This window comes from Triticum aestivum, chromosome 3A (assembly GCF_018294505.1).
Source record: "Triticum aestivum cultivar Chinese Spring chromosome 3A, IWGSC CS RefSeq v2.1, whole genome shotgun sequence".
Taxonomy (NCBI): Eukaryota; Viridiplantae; Streptophyta; class Magnoliopsida; order Poales; family Poaceae; genus Triticum; species Triticum aestivum.
In genome coordinates, this window is record NC_057800.1 from 352926902 (window position 1) to 352947999 (window position 21098).

Genomic DNA, 21098 nt, shown 5'->3' on the forward strand with positions numbered 1-21098 from the left:
AGTTCGGCGGGTCCTCGGGTGTCGCGGGTCCCTACACTGGTGTGGACAGGCCCTTTTCCATGGCGGTACTCTGCAGCCCACACACTCGGCGTCGTCGCCCTCACTGTTCCGCGCGGATGACACATATCCGCCCGTCGTCCACGCCCAGCCACCATCGAGATTCTCCAAGCTGGAGTTCGCAACCTACGACAGCATCGTCGACCCCCTGAATTGGCTCAACCAATGCGACCAATTTTTCAGGGGGCAACGCATGCTCGCGTCCGACCACACATGGATCGCCTCCTATCATCTACGAGGCGCCGCCCAGACGTGGTATTACACCCTCGAACAGGACGAGGGCGGCATGCCTCCATGGGAGCGTTTCCGCGATTTATGCCTCTTGCGCTTCGGTCCGCCTATACGCGGGAGCCGTCTGGCGGAGCTTGGGCGCCTTCCTTTCCTCACCACAGTGCAAGACTTTCGGCTCGTCAGGGGGCTGAGCTCTTCATCGGCGACCTACCGGACCACATCCGCGTGGACGTGGAGATGCGCGGGCCACAGGACCTCCAGACGGCTATGTACTACGCCCGCGCGTTCTAGCGCCGCGCGGTGGCCATCCAGCAGGCGTCACCGTCCCGGGCCGCTAGTCCAGACGGCTATGTACTACGCCCGCGCGTTCTAGGCCGCCACCCTGGCCGGAAATTCCGCGCAGGTCGGCCTGCTCAGGCTTCCGCAGCGCCCCTCGCCGCGACCGCGCCGCGCCCATTCCGCCGGCTCACCCCAGCCGAGCAACTCGAGCGTCGCCGCCAAGGGTTGTGCTTCAACTGCGACGAGCCCTACGTGCCCGGCCACGCTTGCCCGCGACTCTTCTACCTGGAGACTGTGGACTACATTGAGAAGGACAACACCGCCGCCGGGCTCGGCGACCTGCCCGCCCCAGCTGACGCGGAGGTGTTTGGCGCCCGTTGATCACCTCAAGGAGTTCCGCAAGCGCTTCCTTCCAGCTCGAGGACGAGCTATTTGTGCAGGCGGGGAGAGATGTTTGTCATTGTCAGGGCGAGCGATCGAACGAAGATCAGAGAGAGGGAGCAATGAACACGAACTGGAGAGGGAGTGTTTTTTGTGCTGCCACCAACTGCGCAGCTTTTCTGTTTTCCATTCTCTTCTCTTTATCTGTTACAACGAACTAGCTACCTCCCAACGGGCGCGCCATGATCCGCGATGGCCGCGCCATCCCACGACCACGACTCACAATGATGCGCCCACCAAGAGGAGAAACAAAGAAAGGAAGATGTGGCCAGTGCGTACTACAGCACTTGATCCACAACCTACCTACGTGCATGCCCGGGTCACATCATCCCGCAAGCACACATTATTTTAAACAGAAAACAAGCTACATGTTTCATGCATGAGATTAGTCTAGGCATAACATTTCACCTCCCTAATCTAACTGCACCAAGCCAATCACTCCAAGCCTCTGTCTCATCTCGATGAAATGAACCCGCCCGAGTGCCTTTGTGAGTGCATCAGCCAGTTGGTCTTGCGTCCCCACATGATTGATCTCCACTTCCCCTTTGTCCATGCAATCTCTGACAAAATGAAACTTCACATCTATGTGTTTACTTCGATCATGATGGGCAGGATTCTTGCTCAAGGCTATAGCTGACTTGTTGTCCACCAACAATCTGAATTTTGCTGGTGCAGTTCCTGTCATACTCTCCAACAGCCGGCTCAGCCACACACCTTGGCATGTTGTAGCTGCCATGGCCACATACTCCGCCTCACAAGAGGAAAGAGCGACTATCTTTTGCTTTTGAGAGCTCCAGGTGATTAGATTCTTACCCAAGTAGAAGACATGCCCGGAGGTGCTCTTGCGATCACCGGTGTCGCCGGCGTGGTCGCTGTCGCTGAACCCGAGCAAGTCAGCATTACCCTAGCCTCTCTTGTAGCCCTTGATGTACCTTAGGATTCTCCATGAACCTTAGGATTTGCTTGACCGCTGCCCAGTGCTATGTGCTAGGCTTCTCCATGAACCGGCTAACGATGCCGACTGAGTGCGCGATGTCTGGTCGCGTGTTCGCCAGGTAGCGCAGGCTCCCGATCACCATGCGGTACAATGTGGCCTCGAAGGGCTCCTCACCATCTTCTTTCTTCAGCTTGAGGCCACAGTCCATTGGCGTGTGGCAGTTGTTGCAGCCGCTCATGTTTGCCATTTCCAACACCTTGCCAGCATAGCTCATGTCGCTGCTTCCTTGTTGCACTTCTATGCCCAAATAGTAACTTAGCTGCCCAAGGTCGCTCATCTTAAAGAGTTGTAGCATCTGCTCCTTGAAGGAAACTATGTCTGCTGCACTTGTGCCTGTGATGATCAAACCGTCCACATACACCCCCACCAACAAATACGAGTGCGCGTCCCTGCGTCGATAGACGGCATGCTCCAATGGACTGCGCGTGAAGCCGAGAGCAGCCAGCGACTCGTCCAACTTCGCGTACCAAGCGCGCAGGGCCTGATGCAGTCCGTACAGCGCCTTGCGGAGGTGCAGTACACTTTCCTCCTTGTCGGCGACCTCGTACCCCGGCGGCTGAGCGACATACACCTCTTCAGTAAGATCACCATTCAGAAAAGCAGATTTCACGTCCATGTGATGGACCTCCCAGCCAGAGTGTGCAGCAAGAGCTAGCAGCAGCCGTACTGTCTCCATGCGAGCTACTGGAGCGAAGACCTCCTCAAAATCCACCCCCTGGCGCTGGACATATCCGTTGGCGACGAGGCGAGCCTTATGCTTGACGATGTTGGCCGCCGGATCACGCTTGACGCAATATACCCATTTCAGACCGATCGCTTTGTGTTCAACTGGGAGCTGAGCGAGCTCCCATGTCTTGTTGTCGATGATGGACTGCATCTCGACGTCCATGGTGCCCTTCCACACCTTGCTTGCGAGCGCCTCGTCCATGCCACGCGGCTCCTCGGCGCTGAACAGACAGCGCACGAGCAGGCACCGCTCGAACTGCTCGCGCACCGCCTGATCCTCGGTCTCCTCCAGCACGCTCATGAAGCTCCGATAGTGAACTGGCTACCCCGTTGGCACATCGTGCCTGGAGTCATGTGACGGAGGCGTGTCCCCGCTAGCCCTCGGCGAGTCCGTGGGTGTCACTGGCTCGGACTGCGACGACTCGGGCGCGTCCACCACCGGCGTGGCAACTGCAGGCGATTGCGGCGTCCCCAAGGCTGGTGTAGAGGGTGTCGTCGCGCTCCGAGGGGTGACCAACGGCGTGGTCGACCCACTGTCGATCTCCTGGACAGCATCGTCCATGGTGTAAACCACGGTAAATGTTGCCGGCGCCGTGGTGACCACGTGCCCCGGGTGCTCCAAGTCCATGGCCTGCTTTCTTCAAACAAAGCATCACGTGTTACCTAAAGTTTCTTGCCCACTGGATCATACACCCGATAGCACTTTGACCCCTCGTCATAGCCGATGAAGACCATCTGTGTTGATCGATCCGAAAGCTTGGTTACTCCCGAACCTAGCTTCTTCATGTGAACCGTGCGACCGAAAGTGCGCAAGTGCTGCACATTCGGTTTTACGGCCGTGTCACGCCTCGTAAGGGGTAGCACTGTCGAGGCTGCGCGTCGGGGAACGGTTGAGGATGTAGACCGTTGTTCTGACAGCCTCCCCCCAGAAGACAGCGGGCATGCCCATGCTCTTCAATAAACACCGCACCATCTCGACGACAGTCTGATTACGCTGCTCAACCACGCCATTTTGTTGTGGCGAATACGGCGCGGTCGTGTACTGTTTGATTCCATGCTCGCTGCAGTAATCCATGAAGTAACCGAAGTTAAACTCGCCGCCCCTGTCAGACCGGAACGCACGCAGCCTGCATCTCCTTCAGTTTCAGCCAAAGTCTGAATTTTCTTGAAAGAACTGAAGGCCTCATCTTTGGATTTCAGCACAGCTAACCACATGTATCGGTTGTAGTCATCAACAACAAGCAAAAAGTACTTGTTACCTCCAAGAGTAGCTGGACTGATCGGTCCACACAAATCAGTGTGTACAAGCACCAAGCCATGCTCAACTCTGTACGCCGCTACCTGCGGGAATGGAGCTCGGTGCTGCTTGCCGAGGGCACATCCGTCGCAGTACTCGTCGACACGATCGATCTGCGGCATGCCACACACCATGCACTCGGAGGCCATAGTACGCAATGCTCTGAAGTGGAGATGTCCCATCCCAGCAAGCCAACGCCAGGTCTCATCGTCGCTCTTCGTTAGAAGGCAGATTGGAGCATCAATGGTGAGGGCTGCGGTGTATAGGCGGCTGCGGGAGCGCCGGACACGAGCCATCATGCGCCGTCCAGGGTCGTAGATCGTCATCAGACCCTCATGTATCTCTATCTTGCATCCCCCTTCATCCAACTGACCCACGGAAATTATGTTGCTGTTGAGACTTGGAATGAAATATACCTCTGACAATGCACGCTGATTACCACTTTGTCCTTTGAAAATGACTGAACCCCTGCCTCGGATCGCAACATGAGAGCCATCTCCAAACTTCACACTGCCTTGTACTGACTCATCAATAGTAGTAAACATCCCACGCTGGCACGTCATGTGACTGGTTGCGCCTGTATCGAAGTACCACACCCCCGGCGGCGAGCTCTTTGGTGACCGTGGCCATCATGAGACCCTCATGGTGCTCGTCGCCGTCACGGACAAGATGTGCTTGGCCCTGCTTGCCTTTCTCATCCTCGTCCTTGATCCGGGTGCGGCATTCCCTTTTCCAGTGGCCCGGCTTGTTGCAGTAATGGCACTTGCCTTTCTTCTTCCCGCCAGAGCCGCCGGATCCTCCCGCGCCGCCACTGCCCGGCACAGGTCTGCCACCGCCGCAGCCGTGAGGTTTGGGCTTGCCTGGCGACTTGTTCTTACCGCCGGCGCTACCGGACGATGAACCGCCACCGCCGCCAGCTTCTCTCAGGCCAGCCACTCCTCATGAGTGAGCAGAAGGCGTCCGGTGGATTGCGCGCCGTCGTCGAGGTCGTAGTGATCCTTGCAGGCAGAGAGGCATCCGACGAGTTCTTCAATGGACATGGTCTTTAGATCGATCAAAGACTCGATCGCCATGGCCATCGGGCGATACCGCCGTGGCACCACGCGGAGGAACTTCTGGACCGCCTTGTGCTCGGTGACGGGGTCGCCATACAGCTCCAGATCAACGACGAGGGCGGAGAGCCACAGCCCGAAGTCCTCGATGGACTCCCCGTCCTTGAAACAGAGGTCCTCGAACTCCCGCCGGCGCACCTGCGCCTTGGCCTCGCGCGGGTGCTCGCTGCCCATCCGCGTGGTCTTGATGGTCTCCCACGCCGTCTTCGATGTGTCCTTTGGTGAGGATAATCTGCAGCGCTCGCCGGTCGTCGTTTTCGTCGGCGGCGGCGTCAGTCACCGCAGTCCAGACGCGGGCGACTTGCAACTTGACTTGCATCACAAGCGCCCACTCCTGGTAGTTCGTGCGAGTGAGCATCATGGACACCCCCGACTCCTCTCGCACGACGCGCTCCACCACGCGATACTCGCCGCTGCCGGTGAAGCGCGCGAGCGGCGCCTTGGATGAAAGCGTCTTCGGCGGCGACTGAGTGCCGCTCTTGCTCTTCCTATCCGACTCGTCGCCAAACATGGTACGCGCGGATCGAACACCGCCGGCGACCAAAGAGTGGATCGAAAACCACGTAGCTCTGATGCCAATTGTCGTTGTCAAGGCGAGCGATCAAACGAAGATCAAAGAGAGGGAGCGATGAACACGAACTGGAGAGGGAGTGTTTTTTGTGCTGCCACCAACTGCGCAGCTTTTCTGTTTTCCATTCTCTTCTCTTTATCTGTTACAACGAACTAGCTACCTCCTGGCGGGCGCGCCATGATCCGCGATGGCCGCGCCATCCCACGACCACGACTTACAGCGCATGCACCCACCAGGAGGAGAAACAAAGAAAGGAAGACGTGGTCAGTGCGTACTACAGCACTTGATCCACAACCTAGCTATGTGCATGCCCGGGTCACATCATCCCGCATGCACACATTATTTTAAACAGAAAACAAAGCTACCACGTTGCATGCATGAGATTAGTCTAGGCATAACAATGTTATGACCGGCATATACTACAGCTGTTAGGGGTCTGGCCCAGTTATCTTATCGTTATTAGGGGCTTAGCCCAGTTATCATATTTGGAGATTATATAAACTCATGTAAGGACCCGTTTTGAGATTAAGGAGAAGCAATCATATTTGCTCGGCTTCCCGAAGGGAGCCGGGAGACCTAACCCTAGCCGCCGCACCCTGCTCTCCTCTCTCTCTCGTACACGTGACGACGGCACCCCAGCGCCGGCGACCTCGCCTTCCTCCTCGCCAATCCCCCTTCCACCCCTACAACCTACGAGCTAGACCCGGTAGGATCTCAGATCCTATCAGATCCTTTGAGAGACTTGAGAGCACTGAGGATTTTAGGTGCAATCAGCGGCTCAGCGCACCACACCTTTAGTTCAACATTCAAAAAGTTAAGGAAAACATCTATTTTTTTCCTACATGCATCTACCATGAAATGAAAAATCAGATCCAAATTCAATCCTCTCACTACGAAACAATAAAGAAAAAAATTGACTAAGCATAGTACTCCCTCCTTATGATTATCTATGGCGCGTAAACTTTTGGCAGAAAAATTAGCATGCAGATGGTCATTGCTGAACCGCACAGTTATAGACGATATCCTGTAACAAACGTGGTTGTCCGGTCCATGAAAATAGCAAACAGGGTGGCTCTAGAGGAGAAATTGCACGGGAAGAGCTAGACAAGGTGGGCTCTGTCTAACCGCAACGTAGAGATCCAAATCTGGCTTTACTGTACGGGAGAGAATACCGTGTGTTGGGAGGCAGAAGGTAGAGTTCCAAATCTGCCTTACATTTTCGGCTTTTTTAGAGAAGTTTATGTGCCGAAGATTTTGGGAAGTGGGGAGTACTAGATAGCACCAGAACATTGTTTCATTTCAGATTTGGAAATATTCACTGCTGAATTTGTCCCTTTTGGTCTTTGATGTGTGGGTAAAATTTTGACCTGAAATTGTATGGCATGTTTACATGCATGTTGTCTGAATGTTGTCAAGTCATTTCAGAGGTTTGCATACCATTATATGGTAAACTATAGAACTTGGTGCACAAGTCCACATCAGCGCCTTAGTGCATACAACCCACTGCCTGACTTGGAGCCATGTAGCAAATTTCCAACTGCTTATTTCAATATTGTTTGCTATACATGTCTTGACCTTGGATCAGTATATTACTGTAAACTTGTAACATAATATGGCAAAGACAATCACGAGCACTAAATACAGCCGGTGATAGTAATTGCTCGGTGGAGATTAAACCACTATCTGCCATTTAAGCCTGCAATATTGTTCATTTGATGATTTTTCTGGCCATCGACATTCAGATGGACACAGAAAGATAAACATACAGGACAACGTCCAAATATAAGTACATAGAGATGAATGTCTTGAAAGCAGAAGGGATGTACCTGTCTTGGTTTGGCAATAAGATTTACTGGCTCTTCCACATCACTAGCCGCATCCCCTTCATCAACATGATCATTGCCCAGGTCATCATTGTCCCAAGGTCTGGATGGCATAAAGTCATCGCTGTTGTCCCTTGAATCATCTATAAGGAGGTCAAAGGCACCGTGGACCATTGTGCCAGATAAGTGATGTCAGAAAAAATAACAAAATCACATCAACAGAAATATAGGCAAATAGTACTCATGAAGGCATAACCTAGTATGAGCTGCAGGCTTCGTTTCGCATTGCGGCGGATTCTGATAAATGGGATCATCTAGCCAGATTTTATCAAAATTATCATTTTCTTGACAATTTTTTTTAACTTTTGAGGCTATTTTTCTGCAGCAGATTATAAAATAATTTGCTGGAAATAGCCTCTTCCAGAAATGCAGGGAAAGGCTGCGTACAAAAGACAAAGTGGTCGGACCCTTCCCCGGACCCTGCGCAAGCAGGAGATACGTGCACCGGGCTACCATTTTTTTAGATTACAAAAATCAACTGTAAGCTGAGACATACTGCTAACGGAATGCTACCCAACATCAATGTTCATAACAGATTAAATCTTTCCCGGATTGTGTAAATAGAGCAATAAAGTCTTTAATCAAAACCAGCAAGTCCAGAAAGAAGTACAATGATGCAATATGATACGCGAGGAACAACAATTTTAACTTGTAAAGACACATATAGTATAAATAGAAAGAAAAAAAGTAAACCTATTGTTTTCAAGCTTCCATTTTTGCAGGTCCAGAAAGAAGTACAATAGAGTGTTAAGCAGGTAGAGGAAATCTTCAATTCAAATAAGAATGCGAGAATGTAACAAAACTTACCAAGTGGTTTTCTTCTTCTCTGAGCCAGACACTGCAAAAAAAGGCGCACAGTTATTACAGCCGATCCTAGGCCCGTATCAAGAATAATTTTCATGAAAGTAAGCATTACCAAAATATCTGGAAGAAGAAATAATTTAACAAGGCTTTCGGGTTGGTAATGACAATCCTCTGGAAGTTTATTGTTGCAGCTACCCTTATTTGCAGGCAGCAACAATGATTTTGGGTTCTTGGGAGGTGCAAAAACATTTGCCTTCTCATGTTCCAATGCTTTGGTGAAATCAATATCAGGCTCCTGTTTGCCTTTCTTCTTCTTTGACTTTTTTGCTACTTCCAAATCACCAGAAGAAGTTTGGGCAGGCTCCAGATCTAGACAATGGTAAACTCAGTATTAAATAAGCTAGTTTGAAATGGAATCAAAATAGGACTGGCCAGGGTTTACCTCTAAGTTTTCGATATTTCCAATGCTCGGGTCCAGCCCAAGCATTTGTTTTGGAAGAGAATCCCGCACCGAGTGACAACAAATCTGCAATTTTCTCGAGCCTTTCATCCACATCAGGACCGTCTGGACCCTGGAAAGTGTACTCATAGTCATCGGTTCCCTGTATACCAATACACATCAAGACAACAAATTTGTAGAATCAGGTTTGGAACTTTGAACCTGTAACAAACTATAACTGTTCTTTTGTACTACCTTGGATGTGGGTATTGTTCTAATAGAAGAGAAATAGCAATACTCAGTTGTAGGCAGCAGATTATAACAACAAAAGAAATGCTTGAGGTACAAGATACAAAATGTAAATCAATAATTCTACCCTATGACTAATTGACTTTTCCTCATATGCCTTCAAATACTCCCTCGTTTCAAAAGATATCGTTTGGGAGTTGGACATTGGAGTTAAGAGTGTGAGTGAGATGTCCATGTTACCCTTCAGTTATTTTCATGCCTTTATCATTTTTATCACCAAGGAATTAAATTGCCTCTTTTTCTTCCTAAAAGCAAGGCACGGAAGCACAAGAAGTCAAGAAGGATTAATTAACTCTTTTCTTGATGGCATTGATGAAGCGATAAACTGGAACACCGTCACTAAAGTTGTGTTGGAAGTTTAGAAAGACCAGTATTCTGAGGAAAGTTCGAGAGGCTAAGAGGATTTCTATTGTGGAATGGAGGGAGTGCATGGATAAGTACATAACAGATAGATCCCTAACCAGGTAGTAACTATTTTTCTGAAGGACCATGTCTCAATTTTGTCTAGTTTACAAGTACCTCTTCATACTTTGTTGAGTTGAAATTCATTGGGTTGCAGTTTTCATCATAGTTTAGAAAGACCAGTATTTCTGAGGAAAGTTCGAGAGGCTAAGAGGATTTCTATTGTGGAATGGAGGGAGTGCATGGATAAGTACATAACAGATAGATCCCTAACCAGGTAGTAACTATTTTCTGAAGGACCATGTCTCAATTTTGTCTAGTTTACAAGTACCTCTTCATAGTTTGTTGAGTTGAAATTCATTGGGTTGCAGTTTTCATCATATGCACTGTCCTGATCATCACAACCACCAAAATCCCAAGTTCCACAATCAGGTGGCATGCTGTCATCATTACTGTCAACCACCTGATCTTCCATCACCAGCATTTGCCCGGAAGATGCATCATGTGATGGCCTTTTATTCTCTTCATCAAACTGAGCCACGATATCCCTCAAGGTAGGAGAGATGTCATTGGATAGAGGCATGTGAACTATCATTTGCTCAATTTGTTCTGTCAAAGAGTAGTAGCGACTCACTGAAATCCCATTGGAAGCAACATGTAAAGAGCATACACAGCAGAGCGACAAACTGATATTACCTTTAGCAAATGAAAGATCAATCACCTCAGCCTTCTCAGGATCAGATAAGATGCATTTGTCTGGCGCTTCAAACGAATCAAAAAGCACACAACAACTGCCATATACTCCAAGATTATACAATAAGAGCCCCTTTGCTCCACCTTCATCAAACTGAGCAGTGGTCTGATGGTATAGAGGATCCACCGTGAAGGCAGCTATAATTGCAAATAAAATGACCTTGTAGTTTCAGCCACATTATAGAATTAATAAATTCCACAGAAGCACAATGAGAAAAGGCTTGAAACATACCATCAAACTTCTTCACATTAAGAGCCTCAAACGAGGACTCCAGCGTCGAAGCAGGTGAAATCTGCATAGCCGAAACAGCATTGGAAAGATAAAGAACAAGTGAAGTACAGGTAGTGAAAAATCGTATTAAAGAAATGTACCCTCCTATCATCATCCTTTTTGTTGACGCCTTCTTCTTGTGCAGGCTCTGCATCGCCACCTTCTCCCAAATCTTGTTACAATTTCCAAATCAAAACACTGTAATGTAGTTGTGTAGCTTATATTTTTCTATGGTTATTAAACTTGCAACTATGAACACAAAGCTAAGTTTATGACAATAGTAAACAGATAGGAAATTCACAACAATAGTCATATAACAATATAAAAAAAAGATGTACCAAACCAGACCTACGTCATTCTCAGAAGGTCGATGCCTCATGCAAAGTGCACACTCGTGTAAACCAGTGTAACATGGTAATGTAGCACCGAGTGGTTTCCCAAAGAAATGGTAATATTACACTGTAATTATTACCTTAACAAAAAGGTGCTAAGGTCGTCCTGATATGGTGATATTTTTAAATTAAAAACCTAAAAGATGTTCTTATTTTCCTTTGCATCAGTTTAGAAACTGATCTTATCAGTAAACCACAAACGGACGTCATGTATGACAGCTTACTTCAGAGTTTAGCTTGCAAAGTTGGTTTCCAGCATTATAAGAGTATTTGCAATTTATACCAAGCCGCTTAAACAAGACAAATAAATCCAAATTGGTGCACAATTAGAAGATACTAACAACGCAAGTGATACATACCAGCCTCTTAAACGAGATAAATAAATTCAAATTGGTGCACAATTAGAAGATACTAACAACGCAAGTGGATACATACCAGTCTCTTCCCCCCTTCCTGCGCGGTTGATACCACCGAGCACCTTGTACGCCTCAGAGTGCACCGAATCCACACGCAGAGAATAGATCTTGACGCCAGCCTCTAGCGTGCAGCTAGCCTGGTCGCAAAACCATAATTTGTTTCCTCAATCTTATTATTTTATAAGAAAAAGAAACACAAAGCTGTTCCCAAATTGAAAATAAGAAAGGAAACGGAAGATCATATCACGCGCACTTTCTGGAAGTTGGTCTCGTCGTCCTCCTCCTCCCCGGCATGGATGATCTCGCTGAGGTGGTCGATGAGCCCCAGCTCCCACGTATTCTTCTGGTTGATTTTCTGCCAAATTTCCACGGATAGAGAAGAAGAAAAAAAGCTTAGTAAGATCCAGGAGCGATGTAGGGTTTTGACGGTGGGTGAGGCAGGTACGTTCTCCGAGGCGAGTTTGATGCAGTTATGGAATAGGTCCATGACCTCGTCCCGGTTGAGGAGGTTGGGGTGCGGGGTCTTGGGCGCGAGAGATGCGGCAAGGGAGCGTCGACGGACGGAGGCGGCGCGGGCCATGGCGCGAGCGCGAGCGCGCTCGAGCTGGTCGTCGTTGGAGCCGAGCGGGAACGCAGGCGGCGGCGACTGCAGCAGCAGCCTCGAGCCGACCGCCATCCCACGGGCGCGAGGCGGAGTCGGCGCCTGCGGGGGGGCGGCAGCGGAGGCGTCCTCGGCGGGCGGCATCTCGTGGGGAAGGACGGCGGCGAGGGAAAGGGAATCGGGTTCGGGGGATTTGCGGGGGTTACTCCACACCGCTTGGGAGTTTCAGGCTCCATAGCCATCCCTCCGGGGTTTTTTTCAAATTTTCGGGAGCCGCTAGAAGCGGCAATCGGCGACTCGCGAATCCAACGGGCAGTTTTTTTTTTTCTCTCCGATCCAGTGGGCTGCTTTTCTTTTCCTCGGTACTACCGTGCCCATGTGTTTAGGCCAAAATTTTCAACCCAATAAGAACCTTAAAATTCATGGTATTCTTTTTTTAGCATACTAGGACACTGCCCGTGCGTGGCAACGGTAACACATATATTCTCCCAATTCTCAACTTTTCTCTTATAAATAAGCCCTTAGCCATTTTATATCCTCAACAAGCCTTTTTTTTTCTCCTACTTTTTCAGTTCAATCTACTATGTCTTTTCCTCTGAAATAAGAATAGGGAGGATGTCCTTTAGACTTCTCCTTCTTGTGCATTTGTCCCGGGATGTTTGATCACGGATAATGTCTTGGTAGCATACAAGTGTGTACATGCAATACGTACTACGAGGAGGAAGAAGAAGAGTATGTGAGCAGCAAAGTTTGATATGTTGAAGGCATATGACAGGGTGGAGTGGATTTTCCTAGAAAAGATGATGGTTCGGTTTGGTTTTGCCCCCCTCCCCCAATGGGTCTCTATGATCATGCGATGTGTTACGTCAGCAAGGTTTCCTGTTAAGCTTAATGTGGGTTGTTCGAGAAGTTTTTCACCTTCACGTGGTCTCAATCAAGGCGATCCCTTGTCACCTTATCCTTTTTTGTGTGTGTGGAGGGCTTTTCGGCACTATTAAAGAAAGCACAACAACACAAGCAAATTAAAGGAGACGAGTTTGGGAGCATTGGCCCCCATATTACTCATCTTCTGTTTGCAGACGACATCCTTGTGTTTTCTTGAGGGTTCAAGGGGAAATATGGAGACTCTCAAGCAGATACTTTTCAAATATGAGAGAGAAAGCTTCAGGACAAAAAGTAAACTTGCAGAAGTCATCTATATTTTTTGGGAAGGGGAGTCAAAGCGAGATGAAGGAGCAAGTGAAGCAGACGGGTGGTATTCAGTCTGAGGCTCTTAGTGAGCATTTTTGGGGCTTCCAACACTGGTTGGAAGGTCCAAGGATGGCACTTTCAAGCATGTTACTGAATGTTCCAAAGGTAAAGTTAGTGAATGGAAGGGACAAGGGTTGTCGAAGGCGGCCAGAGAAGTGTTAGTAAAAGTTGTCCTCCAGGCGACACCGACCTACACCATGAGTTATTTTCACCTCTCTAAGAAGAGGTGTCGGAACCTGACTTCGATCTCTTCGAAATTCTGGTGGGGTGCAATAAATGGTGAAAGGAAGGTTCATTGGATAGCGTGGAAGAAGATGTGTGTGAAGGAAATATGCCCTAGAGGCAATAATAAAGTTATTATTTATTTCCTTATATCATGATAAATGTTTATTATTCATGCTAGAATCATATTATCCGGAAACATAATACTTGTGTGAATACATAGACAAACTAAACGTCACTAGTGTGCCTCTACTTGACTAGCTCGTTAATCGAATATGGTTATGTTTCCTAACCATAGACATGTGTTGTCATTTGATTAACGGGATCACATCATTAGGAGAATGATGTGATTGACATGACCCATTCCATTAGCTTAGCACCCGATCGTTTAGTATGTTGCTATTGCTTTCTTCATGACTTATACATGTTCCTATGACTATGAGATTATGCAACTCCCATTTGCCGGAGGAACATTTTGTGTGCTACCAAATGTCACAACGTAACTGGGTGATTATAAAGGAGCTCTACAGGTGTCTCCAAAGGTACATGTTGGGCTGGCGTATTTCGAGATTAGGATTTGTCACTCCGATTGTCGGAGAGGTATCTCCGGGCCCTCTCGGTAATGCACATCACATAAGCCTTGCAAGCATTGCAACTAATGAGTTAGTTGCGAGATGATGTATTACGAAACGAGTAAAGAGACTTGCCGGTAACGAGATTGAACTAGGTATTGAGATACCGACGATCGAATCTTGGGCAAGTAACATACCGATGACAAAGGGAACAACGTATGTTGTTATGCGGTCTGACCGATAAAGATCTTCGTAGAATATGTAGGAGCCAATATGAGCATCCGGGTTCCGCTATTGGTTATTGACCGGAGACGTGTCTCGGTCATGTCTACATTGTTCTCGAACCCGTAGGGTCCGCACGCTTAACGTTATGATGTCATTTTCATTATGAGTTTATATATTTTGATGTACCGAAGTTTGTTCGGAGTCCCGGATGTGATCACGGATATGACGAGGAGTCTCGAAATGGTCGAGACATAAAGATTCATATATTGGAAGCCTATGTTTGGACATCGGAAGTGTTCCGGGTGAAATCGGCATTTTACGGGAGTACCGGGAGATTATTGGAACCCCCCGGTAACCTAATGGGCCTTAATGGGCCTAGTGGAGAAAGAGGAGAGGAGGCCTAGGGGCTGCCGCGTGCCCCTCCCCCCTCCCAAGTCCGAATTGAACAAGGAGGGGGGCGGCGCCCCCCCCCCTTCCTTTCTTCCCTCTCCTCCTTCCCCCCAAGTCCTAATCCAACTAGGGAAAGGGGGGAGTCCTACTCCCGGTAGGAGTAGGACTCCTCCGGCGCGCCTCCTCCTAGGGCCAGCCGCACCCCCCTTGCTCCTTTATATACGGGGGCGGGGGGTACCTCTAGACACACAAGTTGATCCTCGTGATCGTTTTTTTAGCCGTGTGCGGTGCCCCCTTCCACCATACTCCTCGATAATATTGTAGCGGTGCTTAGGCGAAGCCCTGCGACGGTAGAACATCAAGATCGTCACCACGCCGTCGTGCTGACAGAACTCTTCCCTGACACTTTGCTGGATCGAAGTCCGGGGATCGTCATCGAGCTGAACGTGTGCTAAAACTCGGAGGTGCCGTAGTTTCGGTGATTGATCGGTTGGGCCGTGAAGACGTACGACTACATCAACCGCGTTGTCATAACACTTCCGCTGTCGGTCTACGAGGGTACGTAGACAACACTCTCCCCTCTCGTTGCTATGCATCACCATGATCTTGCATGTGCGTAGGAATTTTTTTGAAATTACTACGTTCCCCAACAGTGGTATCAGAGCATAGGTTTTATGTGTTGATGTTGTGTACGAGTAGAACACAAGTGAGTTGTGGGTGATATAAGTCATACTGCTTACCAACATGTCATACTTTGGTTCGGCGGTATTGTTGGATGAAGCGGCCCGGACCGACATTACGCGTACGCTTACGCGAGACTGGTTCTACTGACGTGCTTTACACACAGGTGGCTGGCGGGTGTCAGTCTCTCCAACTTTAGTTGAACCGAGCGTGGCTACGCTCGGTCCTTGTGAAGGTTAAAACAGCACCAACTTGACAAACTATCATTGTGGTTTTGATGCTTAGGTAAGATTGGTTCTTGCTTAAGCCCGTAGTAGCCACGTAAAACTTGCAACCACAAAGTAGAGGACGTCTAACTTGTTTTTGCAGGGCATGCTGTGATGTGATATGGTCAAGACATGATGCTAAATTTTATTGTATGAGATGATCATGTTTTGTAACCGAGTTATCGGCAACTGGCAGGAGCCATATGGTTGTCGCTTTATTGTATGCAATGCAATTGCGCTGTAATACTTTACTTTATCACTAAGCGGTAGCGATAGTCGTGGAAGCATAAGATTGGCGAGACGACAATGATGCTACGATGGAGATCAAGGTGTCGCGCCGGTGACGATGGTGATCATGACGGTGCTTCGAAGATGGAGATCACAAGCACAAGATGATGATGGCCATATCATATCACTTATATTGATTGCATGTGATGTTTATCTTTATGCATCTTATCTTGCTTTGATTGACGGTAGCATTTTAAGATGATCTCTCACTAATTATCAAGAAGTGTTCTCCCTGAGTATGCACCGTTGCGAAAGTTCTTTGTACTGAGACACCACGTGATGATCGGGTGTGATAGACTCTACGTTCAAATACAACGGGTGCAAAACAGTTGCACACGCGGAATACTCACATTATACTTGACGAGCCAAGCATATACAGATATGGCCTCGGAACATGGAGACTGAAAGGTCGAGCGTGAATCATATAGTAGATATGATCAACATAGTGTTGTTCACCAATGAAACTACTCCATCTCACGTGATGATCGGACATGGTTTAGTTGATTTGGATCACGTGATCACTTAGAGGGTTAGAGGGATGTCTATCTAAGTGGGAGTTCTTTAGTAATATGATTAATTGAACTTAAATTTATCATGAACTTAGTACCTGATAGTATCTTGCTTGCTTATGTTTGATTGTAGATAGATGGCCCGTGCCGTTGTTCCGTTGAATTTGAATGTGTTCCTTGAGAAAGCAAAGTTGAAAGATGATGGTAGCAATTACACGGACTGGGTCCCTAACTTGAGGATTATCCTCATTGCTGCATAGAAGAATTACGTCCTGGAAGCACCGTTGGGTGCCAGGCCTGCTGCTGGAGCAACACCAGTTGTTATGAATGTCTGGCAGAGCAAAGCTGATGACTAATCAATAGTTCAGTGTGCCATGTTTTACGGCTTAGAATCGGGACTTCAACGACGTTTTGAACGTCATGGAGCATATGAGATGTTCCAGGAGTTGTAGTTAATATTTCAAGCAAATGCCCGGATTGAGAGATATGAAGTCTCCAATAAGTTCTATAGCTGCAAGATGGAGGAGAACAGTTCTGTCAGTGAGCATATACTCAAAATGTCTGGGTATAATAATCACTTGATTCAATTGGGAGTTAATCTTCCAGATGATTGCGTCATTGACAGAATTCTCCAATCACTTCCACCTAGCTACAAGAGCTTTGTGATGAACTATAATATGCAAGGGATGGTTAAGACAATTCCCGAGCTCTTCGCAATGCTGAAAGCTGCGGAGGTAGAAATCAAGAAGGAGCATCAAGTGTTGATGGTCAACAAGACCACTAGTTTCAAGAAAAAGGGCAAAGGAAAGAAGAAGGGGAACTTCAAAAAGAACAGCAAGCAAGTTGCTGCTCAGGAGAAGAAACCCAAATCTGGACCTAAGCCTGAAACTGAGTGCTTCTACTGCAAGCAAACTGGTCACTGGAAGCGAAACTGCCTCAAGTATTTGGCGGATAAGAAGGATGGCAAGGTGAACAAAGGTATATATGATATACATGTTATTGATGTGTACCTTACTAATGCTCGCAGTAGCACCTGGGTATTTGATACTGGTTCTGTTGCTAATATTTGCAACTCGAAACAGGGACTACGGATTAAGCGAAGATTGGCTAAGGACGAGGTGACGATGCGCGTGGGAAATGGTTCCAAAGTCGATGTGATCGCGGTCAGCACGCTACCTCTACATCTACCTTCGGGATTAGTATTAGACCTAAATAATTGTTATTTGGTGCCAGCGTTGAGCATGAACATATCTGGATCTTGTTTAATGCAAGACGGTTATTCATTTAAATCAAAGAATAATGGTTGTTCTATTTATATGAGTAATATCTTTTATGGTCATGCACCCTTGAAGAGTGGTCTATTCTTATTAAATCTCGATAGTAGTGACACACATATTCATAATGTTGAAGCCAAAAGATGCAGAGTTGATAGTGATAGTGCAACTTATTTGTGGCACTGCCGTTTAGGTCATATCGGTATAAAGCGCATGAAGAAACTCCATACTGATGGACTTTTGGAACCACTTGATTATGAATCACTTGGTACTTGCGAATCGTGCCTTATGAACAAGATGACCAAAACATCGTTCTCTGGTACTATGGAGAGAGCAACAGATTTGTTGGAAATCATACATACAGATGTATGTGGTCCAATGAATGTTGAGGCTCGTGGCGGATATCGTTATTTTCTCACCTTCACAGATGACTTAAGCAGATATGGGTATATCTACTTAATGAAACATAAGTCTGAAACATTTGAAAAGTTCAAAGAATTTCAGAGTGAAGTTGAAAATCATCATAACAAGAAAATAAAATTCCTACGATCTGATCGTGGAGGAGAATATTTGAGTTACGAGTTTGGTGTACATTTGAAACAATGCGGAATAGTTTCGCAACTCACGCCACCCGTAACACCACAGCGTAATGGTGTGTCCGAACGTCGTAATCGTACTTTACTAGATATGGTGCGATCTATGATGACTCTTACTAATTTACCGCTATCGTTTTGGGGTTATGCTTTAGAGACGGCCGCATTCACGTTAAAGAGGGCACCATCAAAATCCGTTGAGACGACGCCTTATGAACTGTGGTTTGGCAAGAAACCAAAGTTGTCGTTTCTAAAAGTTTGGGGCTGCGATGCTTACATGAAAAAGCTTCAACCTGATAAGCTCGAACCCAAATCGAAGAAATGTGTCTTCATAGGATATCCAAAGGAAACTATTGGATACACCTTCTACCACAGATCCGAAGGCAAGACTTCTGTTGCTAAATTCGGAAACTTTCTAGAGAAGGAGTTTCTCTCGAAAGAAGTGAGTGGGAGGAAAGTAGAACTTGATGAGGTAACTGTACCTGCTCCCTTATTGGAAAGTAGTACATCACAGAAACCGGTTTCTATGACACCTACACCAATTAGTGAGGAAGCTAATGATGATGATCATGAAACTTCAGAACAAGATACTACTGAACCTCATAGATCAACCAGAGTAAGATACGCACCAGAGTGGTACGGTAATCCTGTTCTGGAAGTCATGCTACTAGATCATGATGAACCTATGAACTATGGAGAAGCGATGGTGAGCCCAGCTTCCGCAAAATGGCTTGAAGCCATGAAATTTGAGATGGGATCCATGTATGAGAACAAAGTGTGGACTTTCATTGACTTGCCCAAAGATCGGCAAGCAATTGAGAATAAATGGATCTTCAAGAAGAAGACTGGCGCTGACGATAATGTTACTGTCTACAAAGCTCGACTTGTCGCAAAAGGTTTTCGACAAGTTCAAGGGATTGACTACGATGAGACCTTCTCACTCGTAGCGATGCTTAAGTCTGTCCGAATCATGTTAGCAATTGCCGCATTTTATGATTATGAAATTTGGCAGATGGATGTCAAAACTGCATTCCTGAATGGATTTCTGGAAGAAGAGTTGTATATGATGCAGCCAGAAGGTTTTGTCGATCCAAAGGGAGCTAACAAAGTGTGCAAGCTCCAGAGATCCATTTATGGACTGGTGCAAGCCTCTCGGAGTTGGAATAAATGCTTTGATAATGTGATCAAAGCATTTGGTTTTGTACAGACTTTTGGAGAAGCCTGTATTTACAAGAAAGTGAGTGGGAGCTCTGTAACATTTCTGATATTATATGTAGATGACATATTACTAATCGGAAATGATATAGAATTTCTGGATAGCATAAAGGGATACTGGAATAAGAGTTTTTCAATGAAAGACCTCGGTGAAGCTACTTACATATTGGGCATTAAGATCTATAGAGATAGATCAAGACGCTTAATTTGACTTTCACAAAGCACATACCTTGACAAAGTTTTGAAGAAGTTCAAAATGGATCAAGCAAAGAAAGGATTCTTGCCTGTGTTACAAGGTGTGAAATTGAGTAAGACTCAATGCCCGACCACTTCAGAAGATAGAGAGAAAATGAAAGATGTTCCCTATGCTTCAGCCATAGGCTCTATCATGTATGCAATGCTGTGTATCAGACCTGATGTATGTCTTGCTATAAGTCTAGCAGGGAGGTACCAAAGTAATCCAGGAGTGGATCACTAGACAGCGGTCAAGAACATCCTGAAATACCTGAAAAGGACTAAGGATATGTTTCTCATATATGGAGGTGACAAAGAGCTCATCGTAAATGGTTACGTTGATGCAAGCTTTGACACTGATCCGGACGATTCTAAATCGCAAACCGGATACGTGTTTACATTAAACGGTGGAGCTGTCAGTTGGTGCAGTTCTAAACAAAGCGTTGTGGCGGGGTCTACATGTGAAGCGGAGTACATAGCTGCTTCGGAAGCAGCAAATGAAGGAGTCTGGATGAAGGAGTTCATATCCGATCTAGGTGTCATACCTAGTGCATCGGGTCCAATGAAAATCTTTTGTGACAATACTGGTGCAATTGCCTTGGCAAAAGAATCCAGATTTCACAAGAGAACCAAGCACATCAAGAGACGCTTCAATTCCATCCGGGATCTAGTCCAGGTGGGAGACATAGAGATTTGCAAGATACATACGGATCTGAATGTAGCAGACCCGTTGACTAAGCCTCTTCCACGAGCAAAACATGATCAACACCAAAGCTCCATGGGTGTTAGAATCGTTACTGTGTAATCTAGGTTATTGACTCTAGTGCAAGTGGGAGACTGAAGGAAATATGCCCTAGAGGCAATAATAAAGTTATTGTTTATTTCCTTATATCATGATAAATGTTTATTATTCATGCTAGAATTGTATTATCCGGAAACATAATACTTGTGTGAATACATAGACAAACTAAACGTCACTAGTGTGCCTCTACTTGACTAGCTCGTTAATCGAATATGGTTATGTTTCCTAACCATAGAAATGTGTTATCATTTGATTAACGGGATCACATCATTAGGAGAATGATGTGATTGACATGACCCATTCCATTAGCTTAGCACCCGATCATTTAGTATGTTGCTATTGCTTTCTTCATGACTTATACATGTTCCTATGACTATGAGATTATGCAACTCCCGTTTGCCGGAGGAACACTTTGTGTGCTACCAAACGTCACAATGTAACTGGGTGATTATAAAGGAGCTCTACAGGTGTCTCCAAAGATACATGTTGGGTTGGCGTATTTCGAGATTAGGATTTGTCACTCCGATTGTCGGAGAGGTATCTCTGGGCCCTCTCGGTAATGCACATCACATAAGCCTTGCAAGCATTGCAACTA

General features: G+C 46.9%; 1 protein-coding gene across 2 annotated transcripts in view; it reads right to left on the reverse strand.

Moving 5' to 3' along the window:
• The window catches only part of LOC123061286 (condensin complex subunit 2), a 31588-nt gene extending 19380 nt beyond the window's left edge, over positions 1 to 12208 (reverse strand). The window contains exons 1-11 of one of the 2 annotated variants that reach the window (XM_044484338.1): positions 11826 to 12207; positions 11634 to 11735; positions 11400 to 11517; positions 10674 to 10744; positions 10534 to 10594; positions 10245 to 10439; positions 9880 to 10157; positions 8841 to 9000; positions 8511 to 8767; positions 8402 to 8432; positions 7538 to 7677 (exon numbers count right to left, since the gene is read on the reverse strand). In XM_044484338.1, coding sequence (XP_044340273.1) covers positions 7538 to 7677; positions 8402 to 8432; positions 8511 to 8767; positions 8841 to 9000; positions 9880 to 10157; positions 10245 to 10439; positions 10534 to 10594; positions 10674 to 10744; positions 11400 to 11517; positions 11634 to 11735; positions 11826 to 12125 — 1713 coding nt within the window. In that variant the 5' untranslated portion in view covers positions 12126 to 12207. Of the gene's footprint in view, positions 1 to 7537; positions 7678 to 8401; positions 8433 to 8510; positions 8768 to 8840; positions 9001 to 9879; positions 10158 to 10244; positions 10440 to 10533; positions 10595 to 10673; positions 10745 to 11399; positions 11518 to 11633; positions 11736 to 11825 lie in introns of both variants that reach the window. The other variant, XM_044484339.1, reaches the window with a different exon arrangement.
• Between the last annotated feature and the right edge of the window lie 8890 nt (positions 12209 to 21098).